Source organism: Triticum aestivum, chromosome 6B, assembly GCF_018294505.1.
Source record: "Triticum aestivum cultivar Chinese Spring chromosome 6B, IWGSC CS RefSeq v2.1, whole genome shotgun sequence".
Lineage (NCBI taxonomy): Eukaryota > Viridiplantae > Streptophyta > Magnoliopsida > Poales > Poaceae > Triticum > Triticum aestivum.
The window spans coordinates 45,027,974-45,044,904 of NC_057810.1; the positions used below are offsets into that span (position 1 = coordinate 45,027,974).

Genomic DNA, 16,931 nt, shown 5'->3' on the forward strand with positions numbered 1-16,931 from the left:
GACCGCCGAACGACTGGCACGACGCGACCATCCTCCGTATCAGGCTTCCGAGGACATGCAACACCTACTCACTGACTGCCCTTCTAGTGGCAGATTTGGCACAAAATCCTCTCCTCGTGCCGATCTACCGCCATGCCGCAAGACCATACGTCGGTGTTCGCGGACTGATGGGCGTCCTCTTGATCAGAAGCTCCTGCAGAGCTTTGCTGAGGTCTTTCCTCCATCCTCCTCACTGCCTGTGGCTGGTGGATCTAAAAACACCGCAACAGCTGTGTCTTCGACTCACTGCAGCCCTCCGACCCTTGGAAGATGCGTGCCTCTAGGCTAGGGCAAGAGCCAAAGGGATGAATATGCTTCCGAGAGTTAGGCCTTTGTTTTCCTTGGGGCTGACCATCCCGTGTTCCGCTCTAGCATCCAGCTTGTGTACGTGTCCCATGATGGTACCCTTATATCTCTTCCCACTCCTATCAATGCAATGATACACAAGCTTCTGCGCATTCAAGAAAAAAAAACACAAGAGAAGATACAGGCTGGGATTGTTGTGGATGTGCTGAATCCTTACTAGTAACAGATGAAAACAGAAATACAAACCAGCTGGAGCGCAGAAATTCCACAGATAATGAGAATGCTGAATTGCTAATATACCAGTGGAGGATTGCCTTGCAAGACAACCACAGTGGCCTATGACAAAAATGTAAATGGTTGCCTATATCTTATATCTTGAATCTTAATAGCTCAACTGCGTGATTACGAATCAACGAAGCACCATCTCAAGCTCTCAAGCATTACCGTGGATCAATCAACAACCATACACTAGTAAAAGAGAGGGCTTTGGTCCAGGCCGGGTTAGCCCATTAGTCCCGGTTCAATCCAGAACCGGGACTAATGGGGGCATTAGTCCCGGTTCGTGAGCCCAGGAGGCCGGCCGGGCCACGTGGGCCATTTGTCCCGGTTCGTCTGGACCTTTTAGTCCCGGTTGGTGCCACGAACCGGGACTAAAGAGTGCGATGCCCATTAGTCCCGGTTGGTGCCACGAACCGGTACTAATGGGGTTTGAGGCATTAGTACCGGTTCATGGCACGAACCGGTACTAAAGGTCCCATTTTCAAACTCTACCCCCCTGGATCGCCTTTTCAGTTTTCAAAAAAATAAAATAAAATGATGAATATGTCAAAAAAATAAAAGAAAATAAGTTTCCCATGTGATATGTGGTCTAGTTGTTGGGAAAATTTGCAAATGTGAATTTTGACTTTATTTGCAAAATCTCTCTAGAATTTAGTAAAATGGGCATAACTTTTGCATACTAACTCGGATGAAAAAGTTTTTTATATGAAAAATCATCTAATCGAAAAGTTACATCCAAATTTAACCGGGGGAACCCCGTTAAACATTTTTAAAATCCTCAAAAACCTAACAGAAAAAAGTTACGGGGCTTTTAAGATCTGGAGGCAAAAAAATTCAAAAAATTTCAAACTGTGTGGTCAAACTGTGGTCAAACAATGGTATAACTAGTTATTCTAGAATATTAGTGTTACTACATAATTATTTCAGTTATTTTGAATTTTGGTCAAATCTGGTCAAACTGTGGTCAAACTGTGGTTAAACTAATTATTCAAGAAATATTAGTGTTACTAAATAATTATTGTTTTTTAAAACAATAGTTTCAAACTCAAACAGTGAAATGTGTCACTTCATGCTCACGCAAAATTCCTGAGGGTTAATAGGATTGACATCTTACTATTGTCAGGAAAACAACAAGTGCAGACTTGGAAACGAGGGAGAATAGAATCCGGAAGTTAAGCGTGCTCAAGCTGGGGGAGTGGGAAGATGGGTGACCGTTCGGGAAGTTGGATGATTAGGAATGACGAGGGGTGATTAAAGATTAAAGGATAAATTGAGCAGTGATGAGGGGTGGTGATTAGAGATTAGAGGTTAAAATAATTTAGAAATTTGAAAATGATAAAAAAAATTCAAAAAAAATTTTCAAAACAAAAAATTCATAAAATTTCCTTTAGTCCCGGTTGGTGTTACTAACCGGGACTAAAGGTGAAGCTCCACGTGGCCGCGACCTTTAGTCCCGGTTCCAGTTTGAACCGGGACTAAAGGTGGGAGGCATTAGTAACGGCCCTTTAGTCCCGGTTCAAAAACCGGGACTAAAGGGCCTTACCAACCGGGACTGATGCCCCCTTTTCTACTAGTGATATAAGAAGAAACTGGATTTTACAGAGGACAAGAAGATATAATTATTTTGTCATCTCATAAGCTAACAAATATCATAAAAAAGTATTGATTTAAGAAGCACATTCGTCCATACATGAAAACAGGAGTTAAGAAGCCAACAAACTAGGGAGCTACAGTACTAAATATGCAGATAGATTCAGCGATCTGTTCTCGGGGCAGTAAATATCTAGATAACAAGTAATACATGTAGTTCAGTATCAGAGTTGGTATAATAAGTTTGGCGCAAAGGTCAGCAGTACAAGCTTGATATAGTTTTAGAAAGCTGAAAAATAGATGCCATCTAGCTAGCGAAAGCCAACTTACATCTGTTAATGGTTTAATGCCCAACTCTGGTTTGCATAAAGCATAGCCTGTAATGTTGTGACACCTGGGATCAATCTAGGCAGATTTGGTATATACCACGCTAAGCAGAGGTAAAATTCTAACCATTTGCTAGCATAAATCATGATATAAGAACATACATTTAGACACATGTAAGCCCTGACTCGTGCAAACCTGAGGAGGCCGTATATAGAAAATATACAACTCTATTGTTCAGTTTTGAAATCAGTTATCCCTAGAACTGAACGTATCAGCCAATAGGTCACTCAGAAATATAGAAGAGAGAAAAGGAAAAAAAAACAAAGATGAATGTCTTTCAAAACATTTAATCTCTTCAAACAAAGATGCAGCAGAAAGAACTAAGATTTTTAGCTCAGAAGAAGTGGAACAAGCAACCAACAAACTGGGTCAAAACTGCATCCTCAGATTGATCAACATATTGTGGCCATCAACAAGTCCAAAACAGTTCACCACAAAAGAAAAGGTCTAGAATTGCCATTCAAATGAAATTTTATGATGACATGGACATACCAGTACTCGTGAATCTAATTACTGGATCAAGCGTTAGCAGTGACCATACGAGCATGCGAGATACATAATATACCAGAGACCAAAATCTAGTTAGGCAACAACACTGAAATAAATCTTTGTGGTGCAGTAAGGATTTTTAAAAAAATTAATTACCTTAAGAAGCTTTAAGAACACAGAACCAAAATTCCAGTTGGTCGGCCAGTGTATAATAGAGTGCCAGGCGATAAGCAATGTAAGCCAGGACAGAGAAATTAATGCATTGCAGAATGGCATGTTCCCACACTTTCGTAGCTCCAATATGTGTGTTAAATAACATGGCACCAGGATGAACAAGTTCATAACCAATCCATGGTTTATTCGCTACTAAATGATAAGATATCAGCAATCAGGAACCAAATCATCAGTTCAATCAGATTCTGGAAAACAGCATCTAGTTAAGCAAAGTACACTGAAATAGAAATTACCAGCTTACTAGGGAGAATAAAAACTTTGTCGCACCGTCACAGTTCACCAATTTTCATAGCTCGTTCTTGGGTGATGCAAATCTGAATCTTGTCGGCGATTCCCCTCGGCAGGCGGCAGCGTAGTCTTCAGCAAGGTCTGGTGCAGCTTCCATGTGAGGGCATATGTACTTCTCCATGAATACCTTCTCAGTCAAAATCAGTGCTGTATATTTCCGCAAAAAAAAAAATCAGTGCTGTATAGTAGCTATGACTGTGCACTAGCAACCCATTTTCCTTGAGAAATTTCATAACATAGTAGCGGGGTCTGAGCCGGCCCTCCAGGCTGTAAGTGAGCATTGCCGGTCGATGAGCAATGTAGGCCGGCTCCAACCCCAACTCAGAGAGAAGGAACTCAGATCTGCGCTGTAGCATATTCTTTGACCTCCTCAGCACAGACGGATCCTTGGACAAAGCAATGCCCACCTCAGCATCCGACCAGCCCAAGGTGCTCTTCAAGTACTTCACTTTGGCAGCAATCTTGTCCTCGCCGAGCAATTCGACATACAGCAGAATTTTCCTGAACATCACAGAGCCATGGGGAACACCAAGACCTTCGGCGAACGCTGCCGCCGCCCGTATTTGTTCCGCACTGGCGGTGAGCATCCTTGGCACAGTGGTACACACCTTGGCAATATCGCAAGCACCTAGCGTGCACTCCTGCAGTAACACCACATTTGGCTGTGCAAGAGGAGACGGTTGTTAGAGCTTCTTCAGCCGCGCCACCAGAACGGCCCCCCAGGCGCTTTTCACGCCGGCGCCAAAAAAATGCCCAGTCGCGCCCTCAGGAGCCCGATTTTCGCAGGCATTGGGCCGAAATCAGCGCCGGCGGACCCAGGCCGAACCCGGCGCGCTAGGGGAGCCCGGAGGCGCCGGGGCGAGTGGTTTTGGTGCGAAGCAGCCGCGGGCCCGCTGAGTCAGCGAGACGGGTGCTTCGTCGCCCTCATCGCCTCGGTTCCCGCGGCAATCAATGCCAAGGCCGCCGCACTGCCGCCGCCGGTCAGCCTTGCCATTGATTCCTCACGGGCCGTGCGTCACGGGGCGGCGCGGAGATGCCTCCCCTCCCGCTACGCTTACACACGGGCGCAGCTATTTAAGCCGGTGGCCTCCCTCGCCTCTGGCCACACTAGCCCTAGCCGCCGAGCTCTCCCTCTACCAGTGCGCCGCCGCCGAGCCCTCCCTCTCCCTCTCCCGTCCGCCGCCGCCGAGCCCCCCTCTCTCTTCCTCTCCCGATGGCCGCACGTTTCCCCGGAGATGCTGCGGCGGCCAATGGCTTTGGCCGCCGCTCGCTCCACGAACAGGAGTCGTGGCTCTTGTTCGAGGCCAACATCCCGGCGGTGCCGGACATGCGCGCCGGGCCGACGGGGTGGAGGCTCAGCAACGGGGGAGTGCCCGTTCCCCCGTTGCCCGACGCCGTGGCGCCCCCACCTACTTCGCCGCCGAGGTCGAGCTTGTGCGCGCCTCCCTCACCGACGAGCAGCTCGCCCTCCCCCAGTACGCCGCCGACAACCACGCGGAGAGGGGAAGGGGATCTGTGGCAGGTGGTGGGAGAGGATAGAAGGTGGGCAAGGATGCAGCTTCGGAGGCGGAGCATGGCGCAGGCAAGGGCGTGGCAGCGCCGGCGGCGAGGGCAACAAGAGAAGAAGCCTAAGAACTTGTGAGCAAAGTGGGCCTCGAAGCCCAACTTGTCACTCCACGCGCTCCAAGAAAACAAAACCAACATCTGAGCAAAGCCTAGCCATTCATGAGTGCGAATTTGTGTACCTAGAGCTACATGTAGGCCGTTTTTGTGAAAAAAATTGAAGAACATATTTTTAAGCTTCAAAAAATTATGGACAAAAAATACACATGAACATAGAGATGTATACTACATTCCTGTTAAATTTTGTGATGAAATAAGCTTCGGTGTGAGCGGCATAAAAAAACAAAATTTTGGACTTTTATAGTGAATAGCGTCTGTGCTAAAAACACATGACTTTGTCGTTTTTGTGTATCTTTCATCAAAACGTATCTTTTCTAGGGGACGTCAAAACGTATTTCATCGTGTAAATTTGCACTCGGGCTCGCTAATGCCTGTTGTAGCTCGAGCTACACGTAGCTATTTTTTGAAAATAATAATCTAAGGTCATATTTAAAAGTTCCAAAAAGTTCTGAAAAAAATGCACACGAACCTAGGTATGTATACTACTCCCTCTGTCCCAAAATGAAGTTAGGACAAAGTTGAGCCACTTATTTTGGGACGGAGGGAGTACATCTCTGCAAATTTTATTGACATGAAAATAAGGTGGTCTTTCATGAGGGGGCCAATATTTGAACGAAAGCACTGGCAGAGAAATATTTGAGGCTACCTACTACTTTGGGTAGGTCTACAGAGGACCAGTATGATCATATAGTACCTAATACTATAAAGAAATTTGTTGCTAGTTGGGATCACAGGCTTATGAATAGTGCGGTTAGAGAGGTTTTGATCAAGTCAATCCGTGAAGCTCTTCCTACCTATTCAATGAGCTGTTTTAAACTGTTAAAGAAAACATGCAAAAAGATTGTTAGCATTGTGGCTCGGTATTGGTGGGAGGAGATGAAAGTAAAAGAAAGATGCATTGGAAGAAGTGGCAATATATAGGTTACCCAAGTATGTTGTGGTTATGGGGTTTTCGGAATCTCCAGTTATTCAATAAAACTGTGTTCAGCACGACCATCGCCGACTCCAAAGCCAAAGCGTTGAACAACCCAAAATCTAAGATACTAGGGCCCTAAAAACTAAATCTACGTGAACCGCATGCGCGGTATCTGGCGGCCCTTCTCACGACAGACCGACCGAGAGGTCGTCGGTGGCGGAGAGCCGCCGAAGGACGGCACTGGGAGGCTGGTCTCTCTCGGTGAGATTGCCTTTCTTTTCTTTATCGAGAAGAAAGAAAACACTCTGCTCTGGAAAAAAGAATTCTAACCAACTACGAGATACCCTGCACCGTCTACTGCAGCAACACCCACCAGTGTAAACCTCTGCTTATCATAAGCACGGCATGCATCAGGAATCTTTCGCAATCAAACTGACATGTACTCTCTCCGTTCGGAATTACTTGTCTCGAAAATGGATGTATCTAGAATTAAAATACGTCTAGATACATCCATTTCTGCGACAAGTAATTCCGAACAGAGGGAGTACCTCCAACATCTATTTTTAGAGTGGATGATTTTATTACTCACAATTTTTTTCATGCTCTTTTAAGCTAGAAGCAAAGTTTATCTCTCAGCTTAACCATGCATTCAAATTCTTGCCACTTATAACTTTTGAATTAACTATACTTTCTATGAGTAAAGAGCCCCGACTCAGTTCTATGCACGAAGTCCAGCATACACAGCACCCCTGAGAAGAAAGGAAATTACAAAAAGGTCCCTATGGTGCTCAATACCTTCGTCATCTGGATTTCGAAGATGGGGCATCGATGCCTCCGACGTCGCTCCATACCGAGCCGGCCAACTATTGTGAGTAAATAGCATAAAGCAACTAGTTTACAGGTTAGGGTTCCAAAAAACTACCACTTTTTTAATTTTCTCAGAAAGCTACCAAACGCGCGGTCCGCTGTTTCAAAAAACCCAAACCCGCGGTGACTAGCGATTTAACCGTTTTTCTGACGGCTTGGGCTCATTTGTCAGCCCAAGTGGCCACGCGCGCCGGCCCGACAGTTCACGGCCGTTAGCCGACGCGGTCCCGTCGGAACCAAAGTAGGCTGTCGGGTTTCTTGTTCTCTCACTCCCCTCCTCTCCCCCTCCTCTTCCCCGCAGTGACCTAGTGGGGGATGGCGGCGGCGCAGCCAAATCTCGTCGGCAGCGAGCGATTCAGCCAAGGCGGCACTGGCGAGGAGGGCGGTGGACCCTCAGAGGTGGACAAATGGCTAGGCAGCTCGAGCTTCCCGGCGCAGCGGTCGCAGCAGCCATCACCGCCCGCGGCTCATGTGGATCCGGCGAGCTTAGATCTGGAAGTCCGCGCGGCCAGGGCAGTGGCGAAGCGCATCCACGCTGATCCAGCAGGCGGCCACCATTGGGCTTCGTCCTTTGGTGAAGTGAGGTAAGCACTGCTCAATGTTTCTGGGTGCTTTAGTTCAAATTAGAAGAAAGTGCTACTGTATTTATGGGTCAATTTAATCCTACAGCTTAGATGATGCAATTTGGGACTTGAGGCTACATTTTCAAGGAATAGATAATATGGAGAAAAAGTATTCAGTGTCCTCAGATATCAGTTATCTGACCATATTAGCATTGGTTGAGTTGGAGGGCTATGGAATGGATGCATTTCTAACTTATGTAAAGGAAGATGGAAAGGGGCTGGAGGGTGTGGAGGCCCTGGATAATGAGGAGGCATTAGAGGAAATGCTTGACTTATTTGTTGATAATAAGGTACTAAACATCAGTGTCAGAAAAGCTACTGATCCAAGCCCAACAGATGAGGAACAGATCCCCATTGATCATGTTGGTGAACTTGTTGTTTACAGAGTTTCACAAGAAGGTGTTCTGTACCCTGCCCCTGATGATCCCTACATAAACACACAGCAAAGCAGCAATTTTAACAAGGGGAAAAAAGTTGTGGAAGAAAAAGATGTAGAAGAAGCAGCAGATGAAGAAGAAGAAGAAGTACCAGAGGAAGAAGATGTACAGATAGAAAGATAGATAGAAAGATAGATAGCTAGATTGACATATCAGTCATAGCGCTCAAAGAAACGGACCCACTTGGTCCTAGTTGCTGGATGAGGAGCCATGACTGCCCTCATCCTTGCCCACCTAATGATCTGGATGAATGACCTTCCCCTGCCACCAGTGAAAACCAGCTCTAGTTCTTCATCATTGCACTTCTCCAGTACCTTGTTGGAGAGTCGGCGGTTGAACTCCTCTTGTTGCTCATCCTGGTCCACCTCTAGTGCCCTCTGCCTGCGCCTCCTCCTCCTCCTCTGTGCTGCTGCTGTTGTCCGTACCTCCACAGCCTCCCCCTCTTCCTCTGTGACATCTCCCATGTCAGGATCCATCTGTAGGGTTTCTTTTGGGTGGCGGCTGGTGGAGTCACTGGGAAAGGGTGGGGGTGGGGAGGGGTTTATATTGAGAGATGGATGGGGGATTGGGGTTAGTAGGCCTAGGGTTGCATTTGGTCCGAGAGTAGTGGGCCACTAAGCCCAATTATCCACAGAAATAATATATGAAGGATAACAAATAACATATAAAAGATATAAGATCAAGTTGAACACTTAATAGCATAGGAGATCCATTTCCACTACTTAATAGCATAGGAGATCCATTTCCACTACTTAATAGCATAGGAGATCCATTACAACACTTAATACCATAGGTGATCCATTACAACTTAACAACATAGGAAATAAGGTTCTTACACACTAGGTTAAACTTCACATTCCCCCAAAATGTACACCCATAATTACTTGAAATCATGCCAGGCCACATCCTTATATAAAGGCCTTTGGATGTACTTACTTCACCAACATATCACAGCAAGTTCAAGACTCAAGGATGGCCTTGATTTGCTCTAACTTCTCCTTGCTGCCATACCCTTCATTCAGCAGCTCAGCAACAACAAGCTCAAGCTTTGCCTTCTCCTTCTTAAGAACATCTCTGTCAACTTCAACATCCTTCATAGCCTTCCTAGTGTTCTTGATGATAACAGCTTGGCTCTGCAAAATGCACCTCTGCTCTTTTGCAAGTTTGAGCTTTTCCATCTGCACCTCCAACATGGCTTTCTCCTCTAGCTCCTTCTTCTTCTCAAGTTCTTCCTCCTCCACTTGTTTCTTGTCCACCCTACCATCCTGCCAATCAAACATCTTGGATACATCATCAACAAGCTTGGTGTACTCAATGCAAAGCTTGTCATTTTTAGTCCTCAGCTTGGCCAACTCCCTTTCATGTTCACTCTTAAGCCTTGCCAACTCCTGCTCAAACTTCTCCTTGTCCTGTACCCTTCCAAAGTTCTGCTCATGGAACATCTCCCATAGCTTGCACAAACATCTCTGAAGAACAGTTGGCCAAGGCCCATCAACCCACTCTGCAACACCACAATTCACACCATTTTCCTGCATTTGTAAATGTGAAAAGTTATTACAATGCCATTAGTAAGTTTCCAAAGTGGCAAAAATACATATGTGTCTGTCATATCAAACAAACTGCTGCATCATATCAAACATCACTGAACATCCATAGCAGAAAACTTAATTGGCATCTAACCTGGACTGGGCAGCCATAGAAATGCCTCCCTGTTACAGGCCCTTCAAAAGCAACATGCTTAATAGGCCTCAGTTGGTGCAGAATGCACTTGGGATGAGCAAGCTCAAGTTGGCCACAGAAAAGGGGCTCCACAGTGGTGTCTGGTTCCTCCTGCAACCATAATAACCAACAAAATCTGGTTTCAATCTGCACTCAATACCAGAATCAACTTGCACTGTTCATTAAATCCCCAAATCAGCATGAACTCTAACACTGTACAGAGATGAACCCTAGGTTACCTAAATCCTACAATCAAACTGCACCCTCCACTAATCAAGAACAGTATCACACACACAACAACAACACTACACTAAGCAAAATCCATGGCTGTAGCCTAAGCTACTAGCACCTAACCCTAACCCTAACCCTAGGTGGCAAAGAACTTACCATAAGTCCCATGTCCATGCTGACAGCCTCGCACTCCTCCTCCGAGCTGGTTTCCTCGTCGTTCCAGGAAGGCATTGCGGCAAGGAGGTCGATGGCCACCGGCCTCGAAGACGGCGCGCGGCGGCGAGCTCGTACTGGAGCAGGGGAGTGAGCGAGCAACGAGAGAGTGAGCGAGTGTGTGATCCCGACCGACCAAGCGGGTATATTTACCCCACTTCCGACCGGGCCGGTCGGCTAACGGCCGTGAACTGCCGCGCCATGAGCGCGCGTGGCCACGTGTGCTGACAAATGGGCCCAGGCCGTCAGGAAAATGGTTAAATCGCTAGTCACCGCGGGTTTGAGTTTTTTGAAACAGCGAACCGCGCGTTTGGTAGCTTTCTGAGAAAATTAAAAAAGTGGTAGTTTTTTGGAACCCTAACCTGTAAGCTAGTAGCTTTATGCTATTTACTCAACTATTGTTGAAGATGGATCTCTTGACAGACGATAAGTCACCTACCTCAGCCCACAAGGTCCAGCATCCCAAAGTCGAAGAAGTCGCTGGAATCGCAATGGAGAATCGCCCAGAGAGCTTAGAGAGAGTAAATGCAGGCACCATATCCATTACCCTCAGCCATGGACGACGATGAAGACGAAGGAGCACACAAATCAGCACCAAATCGAGCCATCAAGCCACCATGGCCCACCACGAACCGCCACTGCCACCTCTACGCCATCCGAACTAAGAATCCGGCACCGGCGAACCCCTGCAAACCACTTCCAAAGCCCCACAACCACGATTATATATGTATCTAGCAATTAATGAAACAAACGAAGACACCACTATGTTATGCAAACAACATAATCTCCTGAATCCTCCCGCGTCGCCCCTGCGCGGCGACCGGGGGGAACCCTAGCGCCTCCGCATCCTCGTCCCTCCCCCGACCTCTCCTCCTCGCTGCCGCCGAGGTGTGCCACCAGGAAAAGCCCGGCCGACGTCGGGGGCGGTGGGATCTCTTCTCCCACGGCTTGCTGGATCTGGCACGGGTGGATCACGGCGGTGGTTGGCCACGCGCTGGAGGCGGGGCGCGCCGACATGGGCTTGGGGGCGACGGTAGTTTTCCCTGGTGTGCGTGGGAGTCTGCTCTGGGCACGCGGCGGCGGCCCTCAGCAAGAGGTGGCGGGCACTGGGCTCTCGGCGGTTGAAAGGATCGAGAAGAGGTTTCTGGGGGGGGGGGGGGTGAATAGACTCTAAGTAAGAAAAGTTGCAGTTTTTTGTCTCTTTAAGTTGAAGTGGAGTTTGGCACAAGTTTTAACATTCACAATACATATCAAGCAAGCATGACAAGAGTATATGAGCAGCAGAAAGTAAAGCATGCAAATTGCAAGAATGCAAAGGGATGGGATTGGAGTGTGTAAACGCAATTTGGAGACACGGAGATTTTTTATCCATGGTTCCGATAGGTGGTGCTATCGTACATCCACGTTGATGGAGACTTCAATCCACGAAGGGTAACGGTTGCGCGACTCCACGGAGGGCTCCATCCATGAAGGGTCCACGAAGAAGCAACCTTGTCTATCCCACCATGGCCGTCGCCCACGAAGGACTTGCCTCACTAGGGTAGATCTTCACGAAGTAGACGAGCTCCTTGCCCTTACAAACTCCTTGGTTCAACTCCACAATCTTGAAGGAGGCTCCCAAGTGACACCTACCCAATCTAGGAGACACCACTCTCCAAGAAGTAACAAATGGTTTGTTGATGATGAAATCATTGCTCTTGTGCTTCAATGATAGTCTCCCCAACACTCAACTCTCTCTCTCTCTCTCACAGGATTTGGATTTTGTGGAAAGAAGATTTGAGTGGAAAGCAACTTGGGGAAGGCTAGAGATCAAGATTTATGTGGTAGGAATGGAATATCTTGACCTCAACACAACTGTAGGTGGTTCTCTCTCAGAAAATGTATGTTGGAAGTGTAGGCATGTTCTGATGGCTCTCTCCACGAATGAAGAGTGGGTGGAGGGGTATATATAGCCTCCACACAAAATCTAACCGTTACACACAATTTACCAAACTCGATGGGACCGAATCGTGAAACTCGGTCAGGCCGATTTAGTTCATAATGTGACCGTTAGGAATTACGGTGGGACCGATATGATCAAATCGGTTGGACCGATGTGCTAGGATTAGGGTAAAGCCTCAACTCGGTTGGACCGATTACACAAACTTGGTGGGACTGATTTGGGTAATAAGCGAAACAGAGAGTTGGCCAGGTAAACTCGGTGGGACCGATTGCATATCTCGGTGGGACCAAAATTATTGCAATAGGCAACAGAGAGTTTGCAAGCCCATCTCGGTGAGACCGAGATCCCATCGGTGAGACCAACTTGATTAGGGTTTCTGGTAGTGGCCATGTCATCTGAACTCGGTGGCACCGGATAGAAAGATTCGGTAGGGCCGAGTTTGACTTTTGGTTTGGGACATATGTGGATGTGAGAAAGTGGTTGAGGGATTTGGAGCATATCATTAAGCACTTTGAGCAAGCAAGCCATTAAGCAACACCTCATCCCCTCTTAATAGTATTGGCTTTCCTATGGACTCAATGTGATCTTGGATCACTAAAAGTAAAATGTAGAGTCTTGTGCTTTGAGCTTGAGCCAATCCTTTTGTCCTTGGCATTTTGAAGGGGTTCCACATCCTCTAGTCCACGCCACTCCATTGTTGAACTTATCTGAAACATACTAGGTAAGAGTATTAGTCCAACAAGAGATATGTCACTACCAGAAACTGAAATTTTTCTGTGAGCTGAAAACTGACAGGAGAATTGGGTTAACCGTCAGGAATAATATTACCTGTCGGTCAACCGACAGGAATGGCTGACAGCCATAGCTTGACAGGGATAGTAGAATATGCCTGTCGGATGGCCGATAGGAAACTTATTCCTAACGGTAGACCAACAGGAAATTGTAATATCCCTGTCAGGACAGAACCGCCAGGAAAATAGAATTGAGTGGACAAAAAAATAAAAATGATAAAAATGCATTGCACATAATCGATCCATCTCACAATGAATCTAGAATATACACAACAACTCAATATGTTACATTAATCATAGTTCAAATAAATCACATATATGTACTTCATATACAAATCTGTCTATAATTAGCATACAACGGCTGAAGGTCACTGAAATAGAAGTGCACATCTAATAAAACATAAGTCCTTCAACTATATATGGAGAAATAGGAGCTCATTTGTCACTCAATCATAGCTTGGATTGCAAGCTTCTCTTACAGATTACCCTGCACCAAATAGACTCATTGCTCTGTTAAAAAAAGAATAGACTCGTTGAAGTATGATTGTGCAAGAACTAGATCATTATCTAGATGATACAAAAGTACATATTCGACATATCAGTTTCTCAAATTAACTTGGCCAAACCTTGGCTCCATTCCTCTAAAGTTATCACATAATAACTGAGTGAAACTATAAGACACATAATTGTATAAAAATTGACAACAAATGCATGAGTAATGTTGTTTTGAGAAAATAGTAATACCTAGCCTCAAAAGGATGCGCCTGCTGAATATAACAGTTCTGCAATGAAAGAACACATGTACAAATTCATTGTTTTTCAATACGTGGATAAGCAATCAACAAAGAACATGGAGAATCAGGATACAACTCAGCCTAATTTGCAAACCACTCGACAATAATGGGGAGTTAAGTTTCTGCATTTCAGTCTTCCAAAGTCATTTATATGGATCTGTGCTACACTTTAGTCTAGTGTGTACTACTTACAATTTTAAGTAGCATCTATATAATTAGTGAGAGCACTAGGGCAGGCTCCACACCAATACAGCTGGAACATATAATAAGAAAATATATCTTTTCTGGAATATGCACGAGTGTGTGTATCATATACTATTAAAGAAGAAGAGGGGGAAGAGCCCCATCCACAATAGTTACATGACTGACGGCATACAGTATGTTCCAAGAAGAATGTAGTAATAAGATTAACTAAATTAAGATGACATACAGTATAGCCTATGACAGGAGCCCCTCAACATATGTTTGTCTTGTTAATTGTTATTACAGAACATGCATTTCTCATGCATAGCTACTGGTAAATGGCATTTCCAGGTATAGTTTCATTGTCAATACTCTAAACTATAATGTCTAGGTACATAGATGTTCTTGAGCATACTAGAGATATCATGATCTCACAATATCAAAAACTTGTATCAAAATTAATCATTACTTAAGTTTGAGACATGTTGAGAAATAACAGTATAACCATACCTTTGATAAAAGCAGAGGATATTACACCTCTCATAGATCGATCTCGAACCTTAAATCTTACTCCTGATCAAGATTAATTGCAAATAGGAAAATGAGATCTCAAAAGGGTACATACAAGATCAAGTTGATCTGTTAGACAGTTGATGACTCGGTCGTCTCAATCATATAATCATGTGAATGTATGGAAATGTGAACATGTACATAAATCGAAATGAATGAAATATCAATCTACAAATTAATCATCGAGCTGCAAACGACACATATGGAACATCATTGCAGAAACCTTTCTCACATATTTTAATAAGTACAGACTGTGTACCGGAAACAGATTGCCTTTGACCATGCCTTGTATCTCCATCGATGTGCTTATCTATAGATGAAAACCTCTGTACATTACAGTACCCAAATTTAAGAAGAATGTTGGATACTTTCTGCAGTAAACATGAAAGCAGCAACCTTATTATCATTGCTTCTTATTTGTAGTACTGAGATGAGTTGAAAAAATCAATAAAAAAAGCTTTTGCAGCTTAGTACAGTAAGAGGAAAAACTAGTGGACAAGGCCATGGGCTGGGAGCTGGCATTCATTCGAGCCAATGGACCGCCCCAAGCCGAGCACTCGCAGGATGGCTGAACCATGGAGGAACATCACAATTACTGAACCAAGGCGAATGATAATCTCAACTTCTTATTGCCAACCTCCCTGATTATGTTCCTTGTATTTGCAATGCAAGTGGTCAATGCTTCCTAAATGCTAACATGATAAAAGAGAATAAAATCAAAGGTATGGATCGACAAATTATAGATTGAATAATTAGGGTGCTGACAGTCCTGAGGAAATACAAAGAAATTAGTCAATGTTGTCATCCTCTTGTACATTGCAATGGCTGTTTTTGTGTGTGAAAATAAGTATAGACAGTGCTCTACATAGCCAAATTAGAGTCAGATAGAATTTGGGTGGTAATATTACAAGTATTTTCAATGGAAAACAGAACTAATGCTAATCAGCCCATGTATTCCACAAAATCTTAGAAGTAAACATTACAGAATTTATGGAAACATATGGCTGTCTTCAAACTAATTTAACTAAAAGAATCAAGGCAGCAATAAATGGTTGCAGTCCGTCAAATCCATAACTCAAATCTGAGACTAGATTTGGGGATTGAAGGAGTTGCACTGGTTTTGTGGATTAGTAGATATATATAAGCTCAGATCTGGCGCTGGATTTGTGGATTCCTGAAGATGCACCAGATCTAGGGGGGCCGTAGATGCTAGGAGCATGTAGCAGAAACGATTTAGGATTCAGGGTACGTACCTCCCGTGACGCCGGCGAACTGCAGGATCTAGAGGAGAACCACAATCTGGCGGTGGCAGCGCCGTTTGTGCAGGATCGTGGCCGTGTGAAGGAGTAGGCAAAGCGCCGGTGTGGGTGGGGTGGTACACAGACCGGAGCTGCGGTGTCGGCATGGTCCAACAACAGAGGAGCCATGGGTGGTGGTAAGCGGCGGAGGCAAAGCAACACGTACAGATCGGAGAGAGTAGGCTGAGGTGCTCGGGCGACTTCGGGGCGCAGTGCGCGGGGAGAAACGGTGGTTGGCGGCGGCGAGGGATTTAGGGGCGAAAGAAGTAGGGTGGAGTTGGTGGCTAGGGTTTGGAAGTGTGTGGCGCGGAAAGGATGTTGGTCCGCAGCGGGACTTGGTCTTTTGCAACGCGCGGGCCGAAAATTGGATGCGCGGTAGTGCTTTTGGCGGGTGGGCTAGGTCATGTTTCTATTTCTCTGTGGGCTGAGGAACGACAGGGATAACAATTTTACTGTGGGCTAGTGCGGGACCGACAGGAATATTACTGAACTGACTGAAAAATTTCAGTTTCTAGTAGTGTGTTGACATTAATTACCAAATCACCCAGGGAGCACTTGTGCTTTCAATCTCCCCTTTTTGGTAATTGATAACAACATACATCAAAGCTTTAGATAAAGATATAGAGAATAACAAGTAAAGCTTTGGAAAGACATATAACATGCATAGCCCCCCCCTACATGTATGCAATCATGTAAATATGGAATATAGGAGCATGTGAATGCATAAGCATGACAGAGTGAGCAATGTGTTACATGTATCTTGGCTATATGCATCAGAGTAAATGATGTGAGTTATAGGAAATGTACCTTCATGCTCATGAGTCCTTCTTGCAAACAGTATGTACATCAGCAAGAAATCCTCATACACATGACTGTGATGCATATACTTACCTTGTGGTCTTGAGTTGGCTTAGGAAGGAATGAACCTGCGTAAACAAGGTTAGATAACACAAATACACCTACTAGCCAGAGCAAACAAAAGAAACCACAAGAGTAACAAGACTGGGATGACATGTAGAGAGTGAGTACTGAGTACCCCATTAGATATAGAC

General features: G+C 45.2%; 1 protein-coding gene across 6 annotated transcripts; it reads right to left on the bottom strand.

The window, feature by feature from the left end:
• Positions 1 to 13,279: 13,279 nt before the first annotated feature.
• On the bottom strand, positions 13,280 to 16,219 carry LOC123135634 (uncharacterized). Of its 6 annotated transcripts, none has more exons than XM_044554789.1 (5): positions 15,835 to 16,219; positions 14,841 to 14,952; positions 14,522 to 14,584; positions 13,779 to 13,816; positions 13,280 to 13,521 (listed from the first exon to the last, which is right to left on the bottom strand). In XM_044554789.1, the coding sequence occupies exons 1-4, from the start codon at positions 16,006 to 16,008 to the stop codon at positions 13,785 to 13,787; spliced, it is 381 nt and encodes a 126-aa protein (XP_044410724.1). In that variant the 5' UTR covers positions 16,009 to 16,219; the 3' UTR covers positions 13,280 to 13,521; positions 13,779 to 13,784. The 6 variants fall into 6 exon arrangements, 3 of the variants coding, with proteins under 3 accessions (XP_044410724.1, XP_044410726.1, XP_044410725.1); XM_044554791.1 differs by having other exon boundaries at positions 13,280 to 13,544; XM_044554790.1 differs by having other exon boundaries at positions 13,280 to 13,816.
• Between the last annotated feature and the right edge of the window lie 712 nt (positions 16,220 to 16,931).

Bases quoted from the DNA above. Each gene is read 5' to 3' on its own strand.
- LOC123135634 (XM_044554789.1), bottom strand. From the start codon at position 16,008: ATGGCTCCTCTGTTGTTGGACCATGCCGACACCGCAGCTCCGGTCTGT. The intron at 14,953-15,834 runs GTACGTACCCTG...TGTTTACTGCAG, and splicing joins GTTCGCCGGCGTCACGGGAG to AAAGTATCCAACATTCTTCT. The intron at 13,817-14,521 runs GTATGGTTATAC...CTTTCATTGCAG, and splicing joins ATCCTCTGCTTTTATCAAAG to AACTGTTATATTCAGCAGGC.